The following is a 14,709-nucleotide window of genomic DNA, read 5'->3' on the forward strand; positions in this document are numbered from 1 at the left end:
GCTCGGTAATTCCCCCATTCCATTTGCTTTCTCGCTCTGCTCCGGGTGTTTCCGTGTTGCGCCGGCCTTCCCCCAGAACGAGTGGCGGGAAAAAGGGTTGGCCGAGTCCAACCGTGACGTGCATCGCGCCGCACCCGCTCCACTGACATCCTTTCTGCCGAGTATCGTACCCTCGGTTGTTCGACACGGCGGCTTGCGAAAGCTGCCGACCTGAACTCCGAGCCAAACAGAAAGAGAGAAAGTCGCGCTGACTTGCCGGCCATAGTGACATCCACGATGAACGCCCTTCGGTCCAGTTCCGCTTTCGCGCGCCGGTCCCTGACCCTGACTGCTGCCCCTCCCGCCCCTCTCTCCGTCTCTTCTCGTCTCTTCTCTTCTTCCTCTTCCATCTCCTCCAAAAGAAGCATCTCCTTCGTTTCTCTTGCTCGCCCTCAGAGACTCGCTACTGTTTCCCGCTGGTCCGGATCGACTCCTTCTCTGTACCTGAATCAAACCCGCACCATGGCGTCCGAGACCAAGATCAAGGTTAAGAACCCGGTGGTGGAACTGGATGGTGACGAGGTACGGAACCTTCCCCCTTTTTATAGTTCTAGACACTCGTGCATTCGGACGTATCACAAGCTCGGTCTCGTGGCTTCGGCTGGGGCATTTTCGTCTCGTCCGTCATCGGACGCGGGGGAAAACGGGGTTCCCAAACCCGTTCATGTGCCAATCCACCCGAGTCAGGACGCTGCGCAATATCATTGCCACTTTGGACCATTCACTAACGGTGGATCTTCGTGCCTTTATAGATGACCCGTATTATCTGGCAAGAAATCAGGGAAAAGGTAAGCCTCGGAACTGTGCCCCTCATCCATCCTGGTCCAGACCGTGCATGATCAGCCCCCTGTTGCAGCTTGCAGACCGCATGCGCTCTCATGCGTCTCAATTGGACTGGTCCACTCTTTAATACCGAGGCTAACGTTGCTTTTCGATAGTTGATTCTGCCGTAAGTCTGACGAATGGGAGAAATGATCTTCATGCAGTGAACTAAATTTATCCAATTAGGTTCCTGGATATCGACCTGAAGTACTACGATCTGGTAAGTCGATCTCGCCGATGACCTCCGGGATGTATTGCTGATCCTTCTGGATAGGGTCTTGAATACCGTGACCAGACCGATGACCAGGTCACCGTTGAGGCCGCCGAGGCTATCAAGAAGTACGGTGTCGGTGTCAAGTGTGCCACCATCACTCCTGATGAGGCCCGTGTTGAGGAGTTTAAGCTGAAGAAGAGTAAGCTTGTTTTGCTACCCGTGCGATGCATCGGAAACTAACCCTTGCCAGTGTGGCTCTCCCCCAACGGCACCATCCGTAACATCCTGTGAGTGAAGACGTGATCTTCAATTGACTACGGGGTAAATTCAACTAACGATCTTGGTAGCGGTGGTACCGTCTTCCGTGAGCCCATCATCATCCCCGCCATTCCCCGTCTGGTCCCTGGATGGAACAAGCCCATCGTCATTGGCCGCCACGCCTTCGGTGACCAGTATCGTGCCCAGGACCGTGTCATCCCCGGTCCCGGTAAGCTCGAGCTGGTCTTCACCCCCGAGGGTGGTAAGCCCGAGCACATCCAGGTGTACGACTTCCAGGGTGGCGGTGTTACTCAGTGCCAGTACAACACTGATGACTCCATCCGTGGCTTCGCCCACGCCTCCTTCCAGATGGCTCTCATGAAGGGTCTCCCCCTGTACATGAGCACCAAGAACACCATCCTGAAGAAGTACGATGGCCGTTTCAAGGATATCTTCCAGGAGGTCTACGAGAAGGACTACGCCAAGGACTTTGAGGCCAAGAAGATCTGGTACGAGCACCGTCTCATTGACGACATGGTCGCCCAGATGATCAAGAGCGAGGGTGGCTTCGTCATGGCCCTGAAGAGTGCGTGTCCCCAGTTTAACCCCCTTTCTTCCCGTATCTAACATCTCTTCAAGACTACGACGGCGACGTCCAGTCCGACATTGTCGCCCAGGGCTTCGGCTCTCTCGGTCTGATGACCTCCACCCTGGTCACCCCCTCCGGCGAGGCCTTCGAGTCCGAGGCCGCTCACGGTACCGTGACCCGTCACTACCGCGAGCACCAGAAGGGCCGCGAGACCTCGACCAACCCCATTGCTTCTATCTTCGCCTGGACCCGCGGTCTGGTGCAGCGCGGCAAGCTTGACGAGACCCCCGACGTCGTCGCCTTTGCCGAGGAACTCGAGCGCGCCTGCGTTGAGGTCGTCAACGACGAGGGTATCATGACCAAGGATCTCGCCCTGGCCCGTGGCCAGAAGGAGCGTGAGGCCTGGGTTACCACCAACGAGTACATGGCTGCCGTTGAGCGGCGCCTGAAGTCCAACCTCAAGTCTCGCCTTTAGATTTGATTTGCGTTTTCCATTTGCCCTTTGTCTACCCAATTCTTATATGATATCTCATCCCCCTTAGATCCCGGGGGGCCTCGGTCTATCTGCAATGTACAGCGGGTGGAGAAATAAAATTTGCTATTGTATACTTTCCTCCTCTTATCGGTAGAACTAGAAGTCCGTCGGAAAACGCCATGGACCCTGGCTGAGGGCCCAGGCCCGCCACATATTCAGTCCAGCGGCTAAAATCTCCGGATATTCTCCCACCCTCAGCCGTCGCCATGATCGCAGCGGTGAATTTCCCCCGATGTTGTGAACAATGATATGGTAGCCTCACAATCGGCGATTCCGAGCCGTTTCCGGTATATGAAGTTACAGCACGCGGAGCCAACGTGGAAAACTATGGTAGTCTAGATGCGCATCAATCCCAAGGGGCAAGGATAAGAGGCGATCCCGAGTGCTTTCTTTGTCTAGCCGTGGGCCTCATTCGCGATCCAGCTGAGCACTTTAATTGGAACCAAACCTTAACGATATCTTCACCCACCGCCGAAGACCAATCATGGGCCCGATCGCCGTGATAAAGTTCATTATCTGGTCCTCCGGTTGGCCAGCCTCTCCGCTATGCAATGGAGTTGCCGGGGGATTGTCGACTGATTGCGAGCTGCGAGTCGCGGCTCTATTCGGGATGATCTCGGTCAGGGTCCACGTTGATTTTCACGAATTAGATGGGGGAGACGGAGTTGTGGAGGCGTGGCCGGGTAATATTAATGTCCTTGACGCAATGGGTGGCCGTGTGTTGCCTATTGCGGCGTGCGCGGATGCGTGGTTGGGCCAATGTCGTGTCTCTAGGGGTTGAATTCAAACGGAAATTGAGTGCGAGGGCAAGAGGTAACTACCGGCGAGAAGGAATTTGAGGCAACTGCAGACCTTCCTGGACAATTACCTCCCTCGTTACCTATTTCGACTATCTCGATTCTCTCCACGTTGACATTGCATCTCTTCACGGCATTCCGGGCTTCATTTCAGCGATTGGCCCTTTCGAATCTCGTGGTTTCACTCAGCCAAGCGACGTGCAAGTGATGGTGCATCGATTGAGATTCACCTTGCCTTTATAACAAATGGACTGACATTCGCTCGTCTTGATTACTGACGATATACCACTGGGCTGCGCTTCTCGACGCTTGTTCCCGTGGAGATAATGAATGTCTTGCCTACCACGACGGTCTTTACCATCCTCGCGATCTTGTTTGTCCTCGTCCGGCTGTGGACGCGGATTTGGCTGATCAAGAGCCCTGGATATGATGACCTGCTTGTCACTCTTGCATTGGTATGTTTCCATACCTCCTAATGATTGCCTTCGGGTGGGAAGTGCAATGCTGACGTCTATCCTAGCTATCCTCCATCACCTTTTACGCATTTATTATTGTCCGTAGGTTGATCCTCAATGAGTATTTGGAGAAGGCGGGAAGCTGATTACTCCTAGAACGCGAATATGGCCTTGGTGTCTCTCGACAGGACCTACCACAGGAGGACATTCGTCACCAGATGCTAGTAAGTCGATCTCTCTGAACTTGCCAACCTTCATACTGATCAAATCTGCAGTACCTCTGGCTTTCCATACCCTTTTACAACCTCTCTTTGGTTCTTTCCAAGCTCTCCGCACTCGTGCTCTATGCCCGCATCTTCCGCTACCGCGGCTTCCTGATCGCCAACTATACATTGATGGCCTTCCTCATCGTCGCAGGCCTATGGATGGTCATCAGCGGCTTCGCTTTCTGCAGCCCCGTCAGCGCATTCTGGTCTGGATCGAAGCTCTCCGTACAGAAGCATTGCCTCCCGACAGGACCAGTCTGGTTCACCAACGCCGGCATGCAAATCTTCACGGACGTCGTGATCCTGGTTATGCCAATGTTCATCCTGTCCAAACTGAAGCTCCCCAAGCGCCAAAAAGCAGGAATAATGGTTGTTTTTGGTGTCGGCATCTTCGTCATCGCGACTAGCTCCGCCAGACTCTACGAGCTAGTAAACATGGTCAACGACCGCGATTTCACAAAAACGAACCAAAAGGCAGCCGTCTGGTCCTCCCTTGAAGCAAACGTTTCTATTATCTGCGCATGCCTTCCACCACTTCACCCCTTCATCTCTCGCATCTTCTCCTTCTGCTTCCGCCCTCAACCCCTTCATTCTTCCCCCGCAAACAAACAATCATCAAACACAACCGAACTCACATCTACCCGCCGCATGTCCCGCAAAACATCTTTCTACGACTCTGGAAAGGGTCCAGATGGTGGCATCTTCTACAACGACGTCTTTTTCTCCGGTCCTGGCGAATACTCAGCCACTATTGCCAAGATGGACAACGCAGAGAACAATACCACGAAAGAGGAGCCGGAAGGCGATCCCGATGCGATTCGTGTTGTGCGTGAGCTCAGGGTTGGGTCTGATCCCGTGGCGCCAAGCATGACTGTTGTGCCTGATGGCACGCATGATCGGGATTTTGAGGCCGAGCTGAATAGTGGAAGTGGCGGTGAGATTCCTGGGGCTTGGAATACCGCTATTGAGTGGGATTTGGGGGATTTCGAGTTCCCGGATTATAAAGAGCGGATGAATGCTCCCATTTGAAGGAACCTTTCTGCAACTTCTTGCATATAAGAGACAATGGTTTATGATATTAGAGACATGTACATACATATGTTATCTTCATTCATTTAGACACTTATGTACTTGCTATCCGACTGAGTAGCCCGGAACCAGTAGGCAGGCAGCGTTTGACGATCTATTACTTGTCTTAGAGACTCGGAGCAGCTGCGTTTTTCCATCTCATCGCCTGTTCAATGGCCTTCGCCACCCCAATACACCGTTCCTCGCCAAATCGCCCACCGACAACCTGGACCCCGACGGGCATCCCATCCACCATGTCGACATCATCTGTGGCACTATCAGCTCTCCGTTCAAGAGTGAGACGAACAAAGGACTTACACTGCTCCTTATTGAACTTATCGCCGGCATTCCGCGGCACATAATCCAACCACTCTTTGCCCGGTGCATCCTTTTCCTTGGAGACAGACGTGGTAGGAACAGTGAGAGCAGCATAACCGAGAAGGTTCCAGATACTGGTATATCCAACATAGGCATTGGACTTGACCCAAGTCCCGGGTTCGTATCCGACCCAGGGGGTATTCGGCATAATGATGGCGTCGATACCGGAAGAGACCCAGCGATCAAGGTACTCTGTCTCGTATATGTACTTATCGGCGTTGAGCTATCGGATTCTTAGTACCACTGCCAACGACGAAACCGCGGGCCTTTCTTACCTGGTGAGTCTCAGATGTCGTCAAAATATCCTTCTCCGTTCCGACCAGCATGCCCTCAACCAAAGGCTCACCAGTCATCTCGATCTTCTTCCGACACCCCTCGCCGCCATCAGACAAGATAGCCTTTTCCCAGAGCTCATATGCATATTCGTGAGAAGAAGCATCCCACTCAATGACTATTTCCTGTGTTAGCATTCAAACCCCTAATATGCCAACGTACACACGACATACCTTCATGTCCAATATCCCTCAACGCAGCAACAACCTCTCGAACCGCCCTTTCAATAGGCGGCTGCACCTTAATGACCCCATCATCCACCAAGAACGCAATCTTCAATCTCTTCGGCCGAAGCGCAGCCAAACTCCGCCTCCACGGTACAGGAGCAGTATGCTGATCCAACTCCCAAGGCGCCGCACAAGGCAAAGTCTCCATATAGCGCTCAACAGTCGCCAAACTACAACTCATCGGGCCTGCAACGGACCGAATAATATCCTGTCCTGGACTATACCACGAATCAGCACACAAACCACAGATCCGTCTAAGTAATAGCATGTGAGATACTTACTGCCCCCGCTCGTACGGATGTCTCCCCGGACTAGGCGACAAGCCATAAAGTCCACATAAACTAGCAGGAATACGAATCGAACCACCGAGATCAGTCCCGATGCCAAGGGCGCTGCCACGCGCCGCGACAAGCGACCCCTCGCCGCCGGAACTACCGCCGGAGATTAGATTGCGGTTGAGTGGGTTGACGCATTGTCCGAAGACGTGATTATAGGAGTCGGACATCATCATCGACTGCGGGAGGTTGGTTTTCACGTAGAGAACGGCGCCGAGGCGGCGGAGGGTTCTGGCGACGGATTTATCGGCCGGGGCTGGGTTGTTTGTGAGTCCGACCCATCCTGATTACTGTTAGTGGTGGTAATGGGTGGGAGTAGAAGAGGGAACGTACCGATGGAAGTATCAACGCCTTTCACAGAAAACAGATCTTTGATAGATACTGGGAGTCCGTGCAGGGGACCGATGGTCCTGCCTGTCTTTTCTAGATATTCGTCCAACTTCGCGGCAGTAGCGAAAGCGTCTTCGAAGAGGATCTCCGTGCAGCATGTTGTTAGTTGGTGGGCCAGGGCTGCACGCTTTGCGAATGCGCGAGTTAATTCCAGTGAGGAGAGTCCACCGGAGGATAGTCTCCGGAGCAGGATGGTGATGTCGGTTTCTTCTGTCAGGGCTAGTTCTGCGGGCGTGAGGCATTTGCGAATATAGGGTAGTGCATCTGGTGCTGAGTCGACGGAGGGGATCTCGTCGAAGCGCCACTCCGGTGGGATTAGAGAGAGCTGCTCGGCGCGCTTCTTCGCGGCGAGATCTTGGTAGGTTGGGACGGCGGCCATTATGGGTGTGGTCTCTATAGATGACCTAGAAAAGTCATCGATTCGTGAAGATGCGTGGCTTGGGTATAGATACAGAAGAGAGGGTATGGGTGTAGTAGATAAGAGCTCCGATTGCGGGGGATAGATTGCCTTCCGCATCGGGAAAGTAATGTAAAGGCTAGTAGATCGACCTGCTTCTCCACCTCCGCTCACACTGCTCTTCTCCATCCGGGTACCTCGGAAATTCACACGACTGGCAATTTCGCCAGTATGCCCGCAAAACCTCGCACTGTGCTCGCGTGCAAGCATGCATTCCCGTCAGAAATGCCGGCGTCGCTAGATGGACGTAGAACCTCGAAGTGGCGGGCATGCGCGATATTGCATCACACACTCGACCCACCAGTGATGAAATCGTGTTTGAATAGATCGTCGATCTATTATCGTTCTCCCCCGCTCGGCTGAATGCCACGATCGCGCCCGCGCCGCGGTATACAACCACCGCTAGGCCGCGATCCGTAGAGTCCGAGTCAAGAGCCAATATCTGGTCCATTGCCAGGGAGCATAAATCCAGCGCATTATCACAATCCCATTTCACCAACCGCGCGAATAGATCAAATGTATCATCTGGACAGCCAACCGAACGAAAGAAAGTCGGAGTAAGAATCCCCCGATGCCAATCATCAAACATCAAGCCGCAATCACCCACAAGAGCACCAGTGACATCAAACCAAACCAGATAAGCCAACACATCAGCAAGACCGGGTATTCGCTGTGTGAGGTCATCGAGCTCGGATTTATTCCGACAATGTAGATCGAGTAATGACCGTGCGCCATGCAGGTGACGGGTCCATTTGCCGAAGGAGCCGCAGCAGACTTCGAAGATAGCGAATGTTGCGATACCAAAGAGTGCGATGGGGTGGCCGGAATCTATGACTTTGGAGAGGTTTGACAGGGCGACCAGGTGGGATTGGATGGATTCTTTGTCGTCGTTTCCTTCGAGGCGAGAGCGGGCGAAGTTTAGCGTGCGGGAGATGAGCTGGATTGCTTCGTCCGGGAGATCTGAATTGCTGGATTTGATTTCTTGGTAATAGTGGGAGAGCATATCGATGAAGCCGTAGAGGTTGATGGGGATAGTGTTGGGTTGTAGTTTTCGGGCGTCTTTCGTTGTAGGGTTTGATGGCGAGAGACATGTTGACACTAGAGATGCCTTTGAGGAGAGGCTTGAAGATGGGTTTGATGCGATCTTTGGTGCGGTGCTCTCCTTTTTGTCTCCCATCCATACAACTCTCCGCGGATAGTGACATGCCACTCCATTTTGTAGACAAGGTTGACACCGGGGACGATTGAGATCGCACTTGATGCCTTTAGATCGACAACTCTGGCAGTGTCGATCATGCCGGATACCACGCGGCTTCTTGACACCCATGATGCTGATGCTCTCAAAGTGGTCGCGGAGAGAGATCGGAGATACAGGTGCGGGGAGTAGGTTACCCGTTCGGTGCTAGTGAGGAGATATACCTCGGGATCATCTCCGACTGCAGGGACACAGTGGGGCTCTTATTGTACGTTGAACAAATCAAAAAGTGTTAATTATAGTCATGGCTCTGCACGACGAACTAGTCTACCTACTGAGATGAAGGAGTGTGAGATCTAATCTAAAAGCAGAAAACCGAGGAACCCGAAACCCGAGACATTCAGAGAACGACATTCAAAGAGAAAGCAAGACTTGCAATGAAACAAACATATGTACTTGGGAAAAACGCAATATCGCGTCAACGATATTGCACGCCAGATCGCCGGTGTGAAATCCTGGTCATGTCGTGGTAATGACCGTGGGAGTCTGCTTCCCTCTGGCGTTGCAGCAATCTCTCTCGCCTGTCACGCCGCTTGGTATCCGAATTGATTTGCTCAGGTTGGTCTTTTCCGGCAGGGTTGGGCCCGGGCGGTTTTGACTTGCGCTTCTTCGGCTTTCCAGTTCGCCGACGACCGGGTACCTTGACTCGGCGATTGCCCGCTGCGGTATGAGCTTTACGTTTTGAGGAGCTGTACGGCCAATGGGACATGAAGCTTGTTCCATTTTTAACGCTCCTGTGCAAGCTGGCTCGGCGAGAAAGCGACATGGTTCCCTTTCTTTTCTTGAAAAGTTCGACAGCGGCTGTAATGGAGATGGTCTCGGCGAGGCTCTCGGCGAGGCTCTCGGTGGCAGATTGACCGCACAGTGAAGCTGCAATAGCACTGGCAATGACCGCAAGCTCGGCTGGTGCTCTTTCAAATGGGTCAGTCGGAGGGGCGGCCGGGGATCTCTTGGGATCCTGATTCTCCCCTTGGCCGAGTGACGCACGGCGGACTATGCCTGCAAGCGAAGCGTGAACACTTTCCTTCACGTCCGGCTGGGAATCCTTTGAAGAATTTGGAGATGGACCGGGCAATGGCTCGGACGCTGAGGAAGATTGAGTTGGCAGAGCGCGAGGCTTGGTAAATGCCGCTGATACCCCCAAAATGGTGGGATTAATGCCGGGCGTATTGCAAATGTAGAATCCACCCGGGCTCTGCATAATGGGATTGAGGAGAGGCTGCAGCTGCCCATACCTCGGAAAAGGGTCACCAAGCGGAACTTTGATCATGACGTCTGGTGGCGGTGCCTCTGGTGCTGGCGAGATGAAGGCACCCGGACAGTTCTTGGACGGACCGACGGCCGATTGGGGCGAGTCCGCGTTTTGCTCGGAAACGCTCTGGTGGAGTGAATCAAGACTGCCAGTGCAGTGATGGCAGACCGCTTCGTATTCTCCGCCGCGTGGGATCAGAATCGGGGTGACAGGGTGCAGTCCCATAGCCGTGTCGGCGTCCAAGTTGTAGTATACCTCTAGCCAAGAAGGGAGTTCGTCGATGGCGATCAAAGGTACGATTAGGCCTCCGGGACGGAAGACGCAGAAACGCGGACGAGGCCGAGGAAGGGAATAGTAGGGTGGGTACTGCATGATGTCGGCAGGAAGAATAGTAATGAGTGCGAATGGAAGGTAGTGAAAGTGAGATAAGGAGCGTATGCTTTCAGAATGAGAGGCTGTCGTGGAAGACAAGATGAAAGCAGATGGGTTGAAAGAAAAGAAGAAGAAGTGGGAATCGGGTGTGCCTGGGTATAGTCTGTTTACGCTGGGCCATCATTCCTGCCCTTGTCCGTGGCCAAGGCGGGAACAACAAGAAGCCAATTTCTGGGTGAAAGTTGGAAAATGGAAGGTGCATTCGAGCTATCTATGAAGAGACAGGAGAAAAGGTGCCATTGCGGCAGTCAAAACCAAGGTGCGGGTTCAACCGGGCTGTTGCATTGATGCAGATCACCGTGGGCGGCTCCATGTTCTGAGGGATGATCTGGATATTTCGTAGTTCAAAATTCCTGCAAGAAGACTTGGTGTTGCATTCAATGATAGCGGCCTCGGTATGCTTGAGGTTTGGCAGACCATCATCATACCAGCAGGGATCCGACACGCACGAACCGTCACCAGGCCTCCAGGTGTTTACAGTCCCCGTAAAGTCCGACCAGGCGAAGTCCTCCATGATGACAGACGCATTATTCACCCGACCAGTCGTCACTCCATTGCCAAGCTGCGTCTCTGAAGAGCCCTGGTTGGTATAGCTTTGCGTTACGAAAATGGGGAAGGTGACGTTGTAAACACGGATGTTCTTCCAAGTGATGTTTTTAGCGATGCCCTGTCCGCCCATCCACGACTTGAACCGGGACGCATAAACCGCGTCTATGACGGTGACATCTTCGAAGTGAATGTTGGAAACATTGGCGTATTCTGATTGATCCTCGCCCAGTGAGCCGATGCTCATGCCGTGGCTCTGGTACCCGATCGTATTCCTCTCGAAGATCACGTTGTGTGAACCGGACTGCACGGCGATAGCATCATCGCCGTTATAAATCACACTATCGGTGATCCGGGCGTTGGTTGCTGTCACGTCGAAACCGTCCGTGTTAAAAGGGAACGAGCCGGTGGACTCGGCATCGATGAATGCGTGACTGACATCGATATCGTCTCCTTTCAGTTGCACATTCCACGCAATGGGTTTCCGAGACTTGAAGTACTTGAGTGAGCCGTGCGTAGTCTCGAAGCTCATCAGATGCGGACGATCGTCTATGCCGGTGCCGTTCACGGGATTTGCATCCCACCACGCCTGTCCGTACGAGTCGATCCAGCCGTTGTTGATATCTGACGACCCGACATAGTCAATGTGCGGACCGGAGAAGGTAAACCAATATTGTCCATTTGAATAAAGTGTCCCGCTGGTTCCATTCACGATTTTCTGAACTGCGGTGATGTTTTGAGGCAGATGTAGATTTCCATTCATGTGGATCTCAACATTGCTCAGATTGGTTGCACTAATGGGTTGGAAGACATTATAATCAACACCTTCCTGGAAGACAACTACTGAGTTGGATGAGCATCGTGCAAAAGTTCTGGCAATGGTTCCAGAGTCATCGGCTGTGCTATGGGAAGATGGAATCACACAGCGTTGTTGGCGACTGTCCGAGCCTTTAAGACTGGGAGCACCGAGGGCCAACGACAATATCGTGAAAAAAGCTGTTGTATGAATGAACATGGCGAAAGCTTTGTATGTAGAGAAACACCGAAGGCAGGAAGTCACCATCCCTTTTATACAGCCTAAGTGTATATGCACAGACTATGTCTTCGGTTTTGTACGTGCGATCGACAAAACCCCGGATGAATCGAGCGTTGACCTTCCCCGCAATGCGGAGAACAGATACTTGCAAGTGGAAGGATTTATATTTCAGCGTCCGGAGAACAGACCATTATTGGTGGAAATTTAAATGCCATGCCTCCTCAGAGCAGTGATCGACAAGAGCTTGTCATTACCTGGCTGCAGCTGCAAACGTGATCGCGAAGCGGATTTATCCGGTAGTTGAGGTACAAGTGTACCCGGTCAACTGAATAATTACCACAAGTCCCATTGCATTATTCACGTTATCCAGCCGGTTTTCGCAATTTCTTCGTGGGCAGTAAACAACTGCCAAGAGATTAGCGGAAGCAGCCGACGACCGATATCATTCTTATCGGATCGGAGGCAACCATCCTCCGTCACTCCAACCTCCAGCTCTGCTGCTCTCCTCTCAACCAATTTATGTCTTCTACACCTCCCACAACCATGGCCGAACTCATAGATCCAACAAACTCCACCCGCTCAACCCCCACCATCGCCGCCACCGACGCAACCCTGCAGATCGGCAGCTCGACCACCATCTCCGCACCCTCCGCACGCGTTTGGGCCGCTCTAACGGACACATCAACATGGCCCGATTGGAACTCCTTCGTACCCCGCGTAACCATCCGCTCCCAGCCCGACCAGGATGAATCCACCACCCTGTCACCCATCCTCCAAAACGGAACGAAAGCCACATTCCATGTCCGCATGGATCCCGACTCGACCAAACCACAAGCCGCGACAGACGTCCAGCTCGTGGTCACGGAATTCGTCGCGCCGAACGCCGAAACGGGTACAACCGGACGGATCGTGTGGGTTGGAGATTACGATGCACCGGGCTCCATGTCAAGCTCGCTTTTGACCGCGGAGCGGGTGCATGAAGTTACCGATGTCGAGGGCGGTACGGAGGTGCGCAATTGGGAGTGTCAGGTTGGATGGCTGGTCTATATGGTGAAGTGGATGTATGGGGCTAAGCTGAGGCATAACTTTGAGCTGTGGGTTCAGGACTTGAAGAAATTCGTCGAGAGCGGGTCTATCTCTTGAGGCAACTGCGGACAATGGTCGTTACGACAATAAGCCGAGGTCGTGATTCATCGCTTTACGCGTGGATCTGTCAACATGGAAATCGATGAGAATATGCAATCATGCAAGCTTCATTTCAAAACAATATTCAAACGGTTGAGAGATGGTGAAATCTAACCCCATGCTATTCCTCATACAACTCCATCTAACCGGGTATAAAATCCAACCAGGTAAATGTAAAATGCTCCCAAAATGCACCAGTATATCCGAGACATGCAAACGCAAATGCAAAACTATAATAAACAGAAAAAAAAAAGAAGAGATTAGGATCAAGCAGATGCAAGAGTCACCCACTCCTGAGCAGAAATGCGCTGCGCCGGGTCCTTGACAACAGCAGGCTTCACCAGTTTCTCCACGGGTCCGTTGCGTGGAACACGGGCCCCGTTCGCACCATTCCTGGTGAAATCGAGAATCTGATGCCCGTCACAGGCCATCAGCTGCCGGCGACGCCTGTCACCTGGGTACAGGAGCATGTCACCCGTTGCAGCGGCAATCAGGGTTGCGGCCAGGGAGAAGACATCCGAAGCTGGAGATAGCGCGACGTTGCCCGAGGTGAGAGATTTGAGTAGTTCGGGGGCTGTGAATGGTACGGTGACGGCATACATTCCAGTGACGTTGTCGTGTATGTTTTCCGAGGCGTCAGATGATGGGATATCCAGGGCGGATGAAAAGTCCGCGTAGAGCGGGTGGTATGGGAAAGCGCCTGCGTCGCCACACTCATCTGTCGCGATGGGTCGGAGCAGGATATTCAACGGCTTGACGTCGCCGTGGATCACGCCAGCATTGTTATGCAACCAGGCCAGACCACCGATTAATTTGTGCGCCAAATCAAGGAACGAGTCCATGCCCATAACGGGCTCGAACATCGTTGCAGTTGAGAAATGCTTCTTGCGCAGATCCGCCTGGTCTTCGATGTATGTTGACAGCTGGAGGGGGATAGCAGCCATAATCAGAGCCTCGGTCTCGGGTTCTACGCCGAAGAATGTAATTACCCTGTCATCGTGGCCCGGGGTACGGTTCAGCCGCGTCAGAGTTAGGGCTTCGGTTTGCAGAGCCGCACGCGCATCACGGCGCAATGGGGTCTTGGCAGCAAGGACACGGCTATTGCAAGCAGGCGAGGTGGGAGGAGTATCGGCGGTAATGGGCTGCGCGGTTGACGTTGAAGTCGCTTTGTAGACGATGCTCAAGACACCACGGCCGAACTCAATAGGTCGGTCGTTCTCGTCGCGACAGATTTCAAGATGGTCGATAAATCGCAACGGCTTGGTTATATTCTGCTTCCCCAGCGACGCTCCATCTGGCCCAGCCTCCAATTGACTCGTGAGGGAGTCGGACTCTGCGCTCGGCTTGCCTATCGGGGTAACAGGCGGGGTGAGGTGGGAAATTGACGAGGCTTGTAGCGATAGCTCATGGCCATCGGAGCCGGTGTTGACGGACAATTGCATTGGTGTCGGGGTCGTTGGGGGAGTCATGGTGTGTTTTTAAGAGATGGCACCTTGAAGAGCAATCGCAAAAAAAGCAAGGAGGACGACGGCGCAACGAAGGCAAAAAGGCAACCCGAACGGGGTCCAAAGGCCGACAGTCGCAGTTATGCCAGATATCAGCGCCACCGGCAGTCACTAGGTCACTGAGTATGACGCTGTGGCAAAGAGGCAAAGACTTAACGCGGCCACTCGGGTCAACGGGATTCGAAGTACAGTTTATACTTCATCTTGGGTGCGAGGGAAAATTAAGAGAACAAATGGGAAAGAAGAAAAAAAGAAACAAAGACTCGGGGCGCGCCGCAGACATGATCGGCTAATAAAGGCGAAAAAAAGAAAGGCCAAACCCACCGGGGTTGAGG

At 53.0% G+C, this 14,709-nt stretch overlaps 7 protein-coding genes across 7 annotated transcripts; 3 read left to right on the plus strand and 4 right to left on the minus strand.

The window, feature by feature from the left end:
- Nucleotides 1-276: 276 nt before the first annotated feature.
- On the plus strand, nt 277-2,397 carry N7498_007054 (NADP-dependent isocitrate dehydrogenase; the record flags this gene model as incomplete). The annotated part of the gene is made up of 8 exons (XM_058454116.1): nt 277-561; nt 792-827; nt 978-988; nt 1,048-1,081; nt 1,136-1,274; nt 1,326-1,362; nt 1,423-1,919; nt 1,973-2,397. 8 exons carry the CDS (start codon nt 277-279, stop codon nt 2,395-2,397), a joined length of 1,464 nt encoding a protein of 487 aa, XP_058306365.1.
- Nucleotides 2,398-3,580: 1,183 nt separating this feature from the next.
- Nucleotides 3,581-5,004, plus strand: N7498_007055 (uncharacterized protein; the record flags this gene model as incomplete). Its single annotated transcript, XM_058454117.1, has 4 exons — nt 3,581-3,709; nt 3,775-3,811; nt 3,866-3,933; nt 3,985-5,004. The coding sequence occupies 4 exons, from the start codon at nt 3,581-3,583 to the stop codon at nt 5,002-5,004; spliced, it is 1,254 nt and encodes a 417-aa protein (XP_058306366.1).
- Nucleotides 5,005-5,170: 166 nt separating this feature from the next.
- Nucleotides 5,171-7,085, minus strand: N7498_007056 (uncharacterized protein; the record flags this gene model as incomplete). Its single annotated transcript, XM_058454118.1, has 6 exons — nt 5,171-5,310; nt 5,362-5,644; nt 5,697-5,872; nt 5,928-6,199; nt 6,263-6,599; nt 6,650-7,085. 6 exons carry the CDS (start codon nt 7,083-7,085, stop codon nt 5,171-5,173), a joined length of 1,644 nt encoding a protein of 547 aa, XP_058306367.1.
- A 1,751-nt stretch (nt 7,086-8,836) lies between these two features.
- Nucleotides 8,837-10,042, minus strand: N7498_007057 (uncharacterized protein; the record flags this gene model as incomplete). Its single annotated transcript, XM_058454119.1, has 1 exon — nt 8,837-10,042. One exon carries the CDS (start codon nt 10,040-10,042, stop codon nt 8,837-8,839), a length of 1,206 nt encoding a protein of 401 aa, XP_058306368.1.
- A 271-nt stretch (nt 10,043-10,313) lies between these two features.
- Nucleotides 10,314-11,663, minus strand: pgxC (putative extracellular exo-polygalacturonase; the record flags this gene model as incomplete). Its single annotated transcript, XM_058454120.1, has 1 exon — nt 10,314-11,663. One exon carries the CDS (start codon nt 11,661-11,663, stop codon nt 10,314-10,316), a length of 1,350 nt encoding a protein of 449 aa, XP_058306369.1.
- A 540-nt stretch (nt 11,664-12,203) lies between these two features.
- On the plus strand, nt 12,204-12,827 carry N7498_007059 (SRPBCC domain-containing protein; the record flags this gene model as incomplete). The annotated part of the gene is made up of 1 exon (XM_058454121.1): nt 12,204-12,827. One exon carries the CDS (start codon nt 12,204-12,206, stop codon nt 12,825-12,827), a length of 624 nt encoding a protein of 207 aa, XP_058306370.1.
- A 308-nt stretch (nt 12,828-13,135) lies between these two features.
- N7498_007060 (protein kinase domain-containing protein) lies at nt 13,136-14,338 on the minus strand (the record flags this gene model as incomplete). Its single annotated transcript, XM_058454122.1, has 1 exon — nt 13,136-14,338. One exon carries the CDS (start codon nt 14,336-14,338, stop codon nt 13,136-13,138), a length of 1,203 nt encoding a protein of 400 aa, XP_058306371.1.
- Nucleotides 14,339-14,709: the final 371 nt, after the last annotated feature.

Source organism: Penicillium cinerascens (genome assembly GCF_028974065.1).
Source record: "Penicillium cinerascens strain IBT 15544 chromosome Unknown contig_9_segment0_segment0, whole genome shotgun sequence".
Lineage (NCBI taxonomy): Eukaryota > Fungi > Ascomycota > Eurotiomycetes > Eurotiales > Aspergillaceae > Penicillium > Penicillium cinerascens.